Here is a 9,674-nt window from a genome sequence, read left to right on the forward strand (position 1 = left end):
TGGTCCAAAGCAATAAGGATTGTTATATTCACTGCATTTTGGAAAGTTTCCCGATTAAATGTTTTTCCACAAAAGCTTTTTGGAGCCTAATGAAAATTGTTTTTTTGTTTGGCCATGGTAGGATTCTTCGAATATTCAGTGTGACATCGGTGTCTAACTTCTACCACTTTGATTCGAACGTCTTGAGAATATAAAATCTTAGCAGCAAGCTCACACAGCTCTGCAATATGCCATATTTATTTACGCCGTTGAACTAGAAATAAAATTTAGACTTCCAGGATGGAGGCCACAAAAAAGCGATGGCGAGAGCAGCTTTCTGTCCTAAAAAGGGATATTGAATGAATAGGTTAAAGTGTTGTGCACAAAATACATCTCCAAAGAAAAGAATTTTTGCTGCATACCACTTCACAGTTCTCTGCACACCAAGAAGAAATGTTTCACATGTAAAACCAAGTCTGGATATTATGCACTCAGGAAAAAAGGATTTCTTCCTGCTTGGATTGTGTTCACCTCCTGTTTCCCCTTGCGACGCCGTGGGATAGAACCAGGCTAAGTGACCTAATTACTTGTTCCCGCTATTAGCTCTGCGAGCAAATTTAGAAATAAGGGCCTATTATTAGAGTCTATGCGGGATCCTATGAAACGAAGACCTCTACAGTTCTCGCATTTTGTCTTCTTGCTGAGTTTTTCTAGTAATAAATTTTTGCTGTATTTGTAGAAGGCACGGTGCGTGCCAAGCCCAGGCTTCGAATTGTCGTCTTAACAAACGCAAAAGCCATCAAAGGTGTGCCACTTTCCAGTGTGTTAACAGAAAGAGGACGTGTACAGGCTACATCAAAAGTTGTGACTGCGTCAGCGGAGGGTTCCTGTTTACAAGTACTCCTGTCAGTGCTTTCCAGAAGCAAAAGAATACCAGGCTAGGCTTAGGTTTTCACAGTTATATATACTTTATATGCATAACCAGCAACCCAAATTTGTTGGACCTGTTTATCGATGTTCAGCGATGGTTGACAAAAAGTGCAGGCCTATGTATACGACAATGCTAAGCTGCTTGCTATTCTTCGTTTAACCGCTGATGAAAGGGATGACGTGAGCCCTAAACCGCGGCTTAGGTAAGACATAATATTGGGTTTGAGACATACCCGACGTTCACAAACTAACACAACCATACAGAAAATGTCGTAAAAATGCTTAGTTCGTACCTATTTAGAATTTTGCAGCCACCGTTCCTCTGCGCCATAAATGTATCGGAAAAGTACAGTAGATATTCGGTCTCAGGAAACTGCATAACGAGTATATTATGACAAATATGCTTTTCGAGAACCGTTGCTCGCGAATTGTTATAAGCCTAAAAATTCAATACAGTGTAACTGATAAATAACATGTTTGGTAAATGCTTATCAAACGGTCAAACATGCACAATTATGGTGGGCTGTTGATTTTAAAACTTACTTTTGATTCCTACGTGTCAGTGCATTATAAAATCACATCACCGTAGTCAACCTTAGTTGTAATAATATTAGAAAATTTCCTACTAAGGAATGTTTAAGGTTTCGTAAGTTTAGCTTAGTGGCATTACTCAGAGTACCCCACATAGTGCAGAAAAATCTCCTGAGGGGAAGACAGTTTATTGTTGACTTCGACATTTGGAAAACTAATTTGGCATAAAAGAATGCGTCGGGAAGCTAATGTAGCGTCATGAGATGATTTCAAAAATATTGATGCGGTACACTCCGATCAGTGTTTTACCAACAATTTAGGCTCTGAGGAAAATGAGCGAAGCTAAGCTCGCTGCCCAAGCACAGTAATGTTCTGTAGTGCTTACACTGCAGTTTCTGAAGTGACGGTTTGGCCGTGACTGACACCCGCAGTATACTCGAGACAGGAAGTGCTAAAAGATGTTCAGACACAGCGGTATTATTCGTTGCAGTTTAAATAGGTTTGCAAGAGCTTTTAAGCTTATATTCATATTGCATCACTGCTTCATGCACTGGTGTCCACGAATACAGCAGTACTTAGCGCAGTGAAGAGACAGTTTTTAAAATTACTTATTTAGGCCTTTTATCTTACAGAATGTATTTAGGTCTTTCAGGGCATGGCGCTCGTATAACATGTCTGCATTGAAGCTTTACAGATATGCCTTAAGCACTCGCATAAGTACATGCAAAATGAAGCGCTCCACGCCTTTCCAATGTCAACCGCAATGTTTCCCTCCAAATCAGCAGGTTTTTGACAGCATGCTTCTATTGACCATCCGTCAACAACACACGCCTGGCTGAACACACCAGATGACACGGACAGACCAAAACCGTCAGCATGCTTAATAAATATACCACGGTGATTTTACTCGCCAATAGTTGTGGCAGTAAAGCAGTAATGGTATTTGTTTCTATTGTTTGAAAGGAGTAAATTTTCCAAGTTTGTTCGTGCTCGGGATAGTACATGAGATGCTCATCCTAATATGAAGCTTTAGCTCGCGGGTTTCTGACTACATTGAAACAAGCAAATCGTTTTTCTCGGCAACCACTACAACAAAATTGATGACCTTTGCCAAATTAAAAGAAAAGTAAAATAGTGACTGTAACCAGCAGATCTTGATTGACGCCACCCATTCGTACAAAAAACCTGTGAAAATAGGAATTGAAAAAACTATTCAACTTACAACTGTGCAAGTAAGCAATTTTTATCATCCCCCGATTGTGTCACTACACCTCACAATAAATTTATATCGGTGCAAATAGAAGTGTTACACACCACAATGAACAATACCACTTATTTGTGAGTAGGACCCTTCGTAAACGTTATAAGAAAAGCACATAAGCTGAAAATGTCTAAATCAGACTTGCCCACCTTATAATCTCTAACATAGGCTGTTTACTGTAATGTGACATGTGTTCTTGCTGCCGAGTTACGGATTTGTAACCTACGTGCATAAGCTTCTTGAAAAATTATAAATTTTTGGCAGTTGTAATAAATTTTGGTCTACAAATTAAAATCCAGCTTGCTACACTCTGTATAGTTTATATTTCTCTCCCCACACCGGAAATTTTGTTCAAATAGGTCAAGCGTTTCTTCGTTAAAGCCTTCCTGCGTACTAGATATATTTCAATATGTGGCGTCGAATATCGCCCCCAGCTAAACCTATCTTTTACCGCCACTTCCAGCTGCCCCATGACACTAAGCAAATGTGTTTAAGGGCCGAGAATAATTGCAATGTGTTTTTAGTACTGCATACACGAATCTATTTGCGAGATGGATCGTCTTGCGCACATTATCCATTATAGTTTAACATTCTGGTTGTACTTCAAATACTGTCTTATTAAAATGTGGTTGTACTTGCGCTGAAATGGTCGTCCTTCTTATTTTGTACGCAGATTGGATAAAGTTGTTTGAAGACAGCACACAGTGTGCGATTGCCAGCTGTGAACAAGGCACAGGTAAAAATATGATTGCTAGCCCCCGCTGTAGATTTAACAGCGTCCGAAGCTTCCTCAGCAAGAAAACGTACTGCAATGCCCACAGAAGTGCGGCCATTTATTTTTATGTATTGAGAATACTGCTGCCGATGGGATTTCTTGTGTTTAATTTCTTTTAGTTCTGAAACCGCTCTTGTACAATCGATGTCTTCATTGCCGTGCACTGGAAATAAATAAAATATCTTGCACTTGTACATGAACTAAGGACTCCCCTTTTTTCCGCAAGTAATACAACATATGTTACTGTTATTGTTCACGTGTAATAGTCCGTCTATACATTTGACTACACCTCAGTGCGATACTGGTTGCTATAAATGAGTAGATGCCATCTATGTTTTCCCGGCCGATATGATAGTTACTACAACAAGCTACAGCGGACCTTGTACATTACATGGTATGCATTAGTGGTCCAACGTGAGAAGACGCCATGGACTGCACAAGATTCCCAATGCACATGCGCCTCCGGCTATGGATATGCCTAGTAAGGGCTACTCGGACAATTTCTTGAGAAGGCAGTACACGTAACGATAACAGTTATGCGAGTAAATTGATGCTAAGTTGCATAAATGATTCGTGCCACTTTTGTACTAGGTGGCTTCTAGCATTTTACTGCAGATAACTCAGCTAGGTGACGTCGCTAGCTTACTTCATTGCTGGAGGTATTGTTCTAGTATACATTACCGCGGAAAAGACGTTCTTGAGCAACCCTTGTTGATAAAGTGTAGCGTAAAACATACCCTACGTAAATGAGTACCCAGTCAAATTTCTTTCGCTTAACTTCTCATGTGAGAATAAAGTCATTTCTGCTGTGTTCGCCCTTGAGTTTCAACGAGACTTCTGTCGTCCACTTCAAGCACTGAAGAAAAAACTTTGCTGGTCGAGAATGTGAAAGGTCTCAAATTTCGAACCAGCATGCTTTCCTACATTAGTGACGCAACTATGGTCTGCCAGGCCGATTCAAAAATTTTAAAGCTGTACCTGAGCTGGATCCAAGAGAAAGCAAAGACCGCCAATGTACGACAAAATAGGCAAGTCTTTATTAGGAGGTTGGCCTCTATAAACTTTTACGATGAGAAGGTACGCCACACTTGGCATCGTATTTTCATCAGCAGGTACACAGCAAACTATGCAAACGTTTTAAAAATGGGTGAACAGCTCTTCAATCTGATGCTTTCCGTTTCGGTGAAATACAATAACTTGAATAGTATTTCAGTCATTGGCCCCGCTATCATTTTTTAAGAAATCTGACAAATTAAATACTTCCACATCTTTTATAGGCGTTATATATATTCAGGCGAACTTTTTTCCCGTAGCAGAACCTAGCGTGATTTCGTATGTTACAGCACTATAAAAACAGTGCAACACAGGTTTTCTGCGTGAAGTAACTCTGTATTCTACTTCTGACATGTCTCACCAGGTACTACAGATTTTATTCTTTCGGAACTTTTAAGGTCAATTGTTAATTAAGTGCTGTTATAAAAATTTCTTGTGGTTGTGTCCTTGTGTGTTTTGTGTTGATATCGAGCGTAGAAATGAAGTGCCCGTTAACGTTCAACAAACAAAAGATCGCGAATGCCGGGCAATGAGCTTTCAAATTATTGTGAAGCGTTTGCCTGGCAGAACGCATCCCGATAAAGGTTTATTGAATATTTATTACGTGCATAAAAAGCAAATTTATACCTGTGTGAGAAATGGCAAAACGGGAAGATTTCATGTAATGTCAGTACGTAAAGTACTACGCGCTTTCTGCAAATAAACGCACTTTCTGAACGCATTAACATGCTTGTGCTATGAGTTTTCTGCATGTCTGTTTATATTAGTACTTGTAAGAAGTGTTGCCAAATCTCATAACTTTTCGAAGCAGCGATAGAAGGCCGTACTTCTCGATTTACTTGCTGTCTTGTTGACGCTCCTGCTTGGTTCTCCCAGCTCTGCGACGATGTTCCGTATCCGTAAGACGATCTTGGCACAATTCAATCTTCTGTTTTTAGAAGCTTGCTTGGGCGCCATTAGAGCAATATTACATGTCACACCCTTCCTAAGTGGCCGATTGAAGATCAATTTTAGGTGCCCCAATTTTCATACCTATCCTAGAACGAATGCCTACAGAAATGAAAATAAAGTGATCTGTGTCACATCGTCTCGCAACTGTTATTTTTTTTGTCGTAGAATAACGCATGAATAAACATGCGGTGATTCAAGCTCCCATTCTGCGTATTCTCCTTGACGTTCCATTCCATTACTTTAACCTGTCTATTCGTTCTATGCGTTCTATTATTTACATATAGGCTGAGCCGATAGTTATGAGGCATCGTACTATGTCACTTCTTCATGCCGCGAATTATTTCTTTATACGCAGAACATAGGTGTGCTGATTAGCCCTAAATTGTAGGTCAGATATCTTATAATACTTAGCCTGCCGCACAATGTCGCAATGAAGCTTCACGTGAATATCCGCGCTCGGTCACCTTCCTGCCCATTCCTTTCGATGACCCATTTATCAGCATGTCAATGTTTGCATACATCGCGTAGTGACAAAAGTGGGAGCAAATGAGTACATGTGCGTAGCTAGACATAGACAGTAGAAGTAAAAAAAATTGATAGGCGGTGTAAGGGATGTTGGCAAACGGCATGGGGGCTGAGAAGTAATGTCGCCCCAGAATGTTGGGAGATGGCCGTTTTCGGGCTTCGCCGAGAGCAAAACCAGCGGGGCGCTTGGTTAGTGAATCAGGAGGCGCTCTTTGGCCGCAGAGAGCCCGCGTCGCCTCCTTGGGGCATCGTAACCTGCCGCACGGGCGGTCTAGAAATGTGGGAAAGGGTGCGACGTTGGGGTCCCCTTGGCCCGGAAGCGCGGATGGAGGCGGACCACGGACAAAGCGTCGTTAGGGCGTCAATGGGAATGCCTAGGGGACAAAGGGCCAACTTCAAAGCCAGAGAGATCGGTGACCCGATGCGCGGTCTCTTGAAAGACAGGCTGGCAGCGTAGACACAGTCTATCGCTGCACTTATAGTTTTATGGGCCCGCCGGAAAAGACAAACCAGGCAGAAGACGACATGGTGAATCGGTGGGTGCGCTTCGGCAGGGGTGCCCGTTGCGGCACGAAGTACGCGATGGTTTTAATTAAGGTGCGATGATGGGGCGACGCAGATGTTCCTTCCCCGTAAGTGTTCTTCAAAATGTCGGGAGACTTTCCCGTACGTGTCGCAGATCAGGATGGTTGGGATGTTGTTTGTTTATTTGTTCTTTTGCGGTTTATTTATCTCCTTCTATCTCTCTGAATGTTCCGAGGAACGCAGGGAGAAGGTGAGAGAGAGAGCCGGTTCAGTTAGTGACAGCCCAGTTGACCCAATCAGGTCGCTGGGGTGTTGTGATTTGCCGTGAGAGGATTCGGGAGAAGCAACTGAAGGGATAAAACCTGGCTCCCGACCTCTCAAGCGGGTTCCAGGCACCGGAAAAGTGCTCTGAACTTTTGGCTCTGCCTAGTTAAGGCGCTGGTCCCAGCGTAACCGTACGAACTGTGTTCGAACGAACTGTGTTACGCACTATCGAGTATGGCGAGTTGATACGGCAGACTAAGTGCAAACAGCTGTTGCTGTAAATATTGTGTACATAAAGTGTTTTCTCTAAATGCAAACGTCTATGGCATCCCATCTCTGAGGGAAGAGGAGAGGCGACGAAGATGGTAGCTAAAGAGAAGTTTCTCTACCAAATAAGCTGGTTACGCCAGCTTGGAGCACTCTTTGCTACGTGTGTAGGAGAGTAGAAAATTCATTGGCTGCATCTTGAAGACAGCGGCAGTGGGGTAGTTAAATTATATTGCGCGCGCGCTGCTGGGATTCGATGAACATTAGGGTACACAAACAACGTGAACAAATAAGCAAGTGACAATTATTCTCGCATCACAATGTTTACATCTTTAACTTATGATACAGCTAGGCGGGGTTCCTTGCTCTAATATTGCAGTCGTTCTCTCATAGTGGGTTTGCCATGGTCAAAGGTGGTGGTTGCGAATTGATATGCTTCTGTTTTGCTGCTAAAGGCTCCTCGCGTGATTTCTGGACTTTATGGGCCAAATGCAGGGAGCCATAGCTGGCCGGCCGTAAAACTTCTTGAACAAATCGGGCACTCATAATCCTTATAAGTCATAGTAAGCACAGATCTGAATTTGATGAAGTATACCTGCTATGACAAGAGCCAGCTCTTTGAGACATTATTACTCCCCGCTCCGATCAACAAACGTACCTTAGAGCTATGCCACAATGAACGCGGAGCGAGGGGCAAAATTAAACTCTGATAGCTCTATACGTCGTACAGCAGCGCCATCTGTGCACTAGACATATGCTTATCTAATAAATAGTTTCTTTCCGTTACACAAAGTCATCAAAGTAAGGTTCGTGGGAAGTACGATGACAAAGATATAAGGGACAATATCATTGAATGCTTTCGTTACATATGATTTTAGCAAGTGACATGACATCCTATTTGGATAGAACTGAAAGACGTTTCACGTGAAAACAGAGAGAGAGAAAATAGGCAGTACATGTCCCGTTTCTTTCATCCAGTTGTTTGTGTTTTCCGTTACACTACTCAAGTTCAACTGTAACAGTACATTAATCAGTTATAGAATAATGTCACTGTAGGGACAATGAAAAGTTCCTCGTGGCACGAAGCCGTATTGCAAAACAAAAACTTTATTCGGCGAGACTGTGCCGGCCATAACAAGTTACATGCGGGTAGAACAAAAGTGGTGAACACATGCGTCCATTGTTAATAATCTGATCTGTGGATCTGGTGCTTCCAGTATTTGTACATGGATCAACGAACCTTCAAACGTAATCGCAGATGCTCGCCTACAATGTAAACCACTATGCGCGCCGCGTGAGCAATCTATACGCAAGGCTCGGCGACAACATAAACAACAGATATACGCAATGGAACCAATGGAAATGCTTTATAAACTTCCGGTAAAGAAAGGCACGTCTTGCGCTGAGGGAGAACGATTAATACTCCTTTTATTGCTTGGTGAATGATTGTCACCGGAAAGATAAATAAGTAATCCTGGCTATACCCTCCTCGTTAAAAATTATGGCACAACTCATCTAGCAGTGAAAGTCAACGGTGTTGCGATTAGCATTCCAACAGTTCAAGGGCACACCGTATTCCGGAAGTCATGTTTATCAAACATCTGTAGTGGTCACTCTGAGACTTCCGTTGCCTGGGTACATGCGCGCACTCCGGTAGCGCCACACTTTCGCATGGCAACCACTTCTGATGGTCGGCCATGAGGATGGTGCCATGACGACGACTGTATCACACCGACGCAATGTCGCGATGGAACGACCATGAAAATGCGATGTCGGCGGAGAAGCGACGCCGGCATCACCACATTGGGAGCTCGTGACGATGCTATCACGACAACCACGTCACGTCGGCGACATATAACCAATTGAGAGTGACAAGTTTTTGACGACTACAGCGTGACGACTACCAGATTATGAAGTTGGGATGAAGTCGATGGTGCGACCACGGCGCATGAATACGACGGTGTGACATTGGATACACGATAGTACAAAATGTATGACAACAACGCCATAACGACGATGCGGTGACAATGGCAATATAATCAACAGTGAATGACGCCGGCATGATTACGATATAGTGACGAACCAGGAATGACGTCTCTTGATCGACGACGCCGGAATGACGGTGACGACATGGCAACAGTAAGATGTTACTGAAGTGATCAGGATAGTAAAACGACAGCGGGATCGCAAAGGCATGGTCACACTGGTGTGGGCACGACTGCGTGATGACAAGTGCTGATGACGACGGCATGACGACCGTCAGATGTTGAAGTTAGAATGACCACGATGGAACAATCGCAACATCTTCCCGACGAAGGTGTGACAACGAGTGCCTGACGACGGCTGAATACCTACGACACAAGCAAGATGATAGCATGACAACGGTATGATGATAATAGGATGACGACGGGTTTATGAGGACAATGGCGAGATGCTGATTGTACCTTGAAGCCTGTACGACTATGATGGCGTGAGGACGACTGGATGAGAATAATTGGAGGACGACAGTGGAATAACGACATTGGCATCACTACCATGCATCGACGACGACGCCATGATCAGCTGCCACAGTCACGAATGAACGATGACAATATGATTACAACAGAATGAAGA

At 43.0% G+C, this 9,674-nt stretch overlaps 1 protein-coding gene across 9 annotated transcripts in view; it reads left to right on the top strand.

Moving 5' to 3' along the window:
• The window catches only part of LOC126538680 (kielin/chordin-like protein), a 64,803-nt gene extending 61,133 nt beyond the window's left edge, over positions 1 to 3,670 (top strand). For all 9 annotated transcript variants that reach the window (XM_072289799.1, XM_072289801.1, XM_072289802.1 and 6 more), the window contains one exon: positions 3,375 to 3,670. In XM_072289799.1, the coding sequence (XP_072145900.1) occupies position 3,375 (1 nt within the window). In that variant the 3' untranslated portion in view covers positions 3,376 to 3,670. The remainder of the gene's footprint in view (positions 1 to 3,374) is intronic.
• Positions 3,671 to 9,674: the final 6,004 nt, after the last annotated feature.

Source organism: Dermacentor andersoni, chromosome 8, assembly GCF_023375885.2.
Source record: "Dermacentor andersoni chromosome 8, qqDerAnde1_hic_scaffold, whole genome shotgun sequence".
Classification (NCBI taxonomy): domain Eukaryota; kingdom Metazoa; phylum Arthropoda; class Arachnida; order Ixodida; family Ixodidae; genus Dermacentor; species Dermacentor andersoni.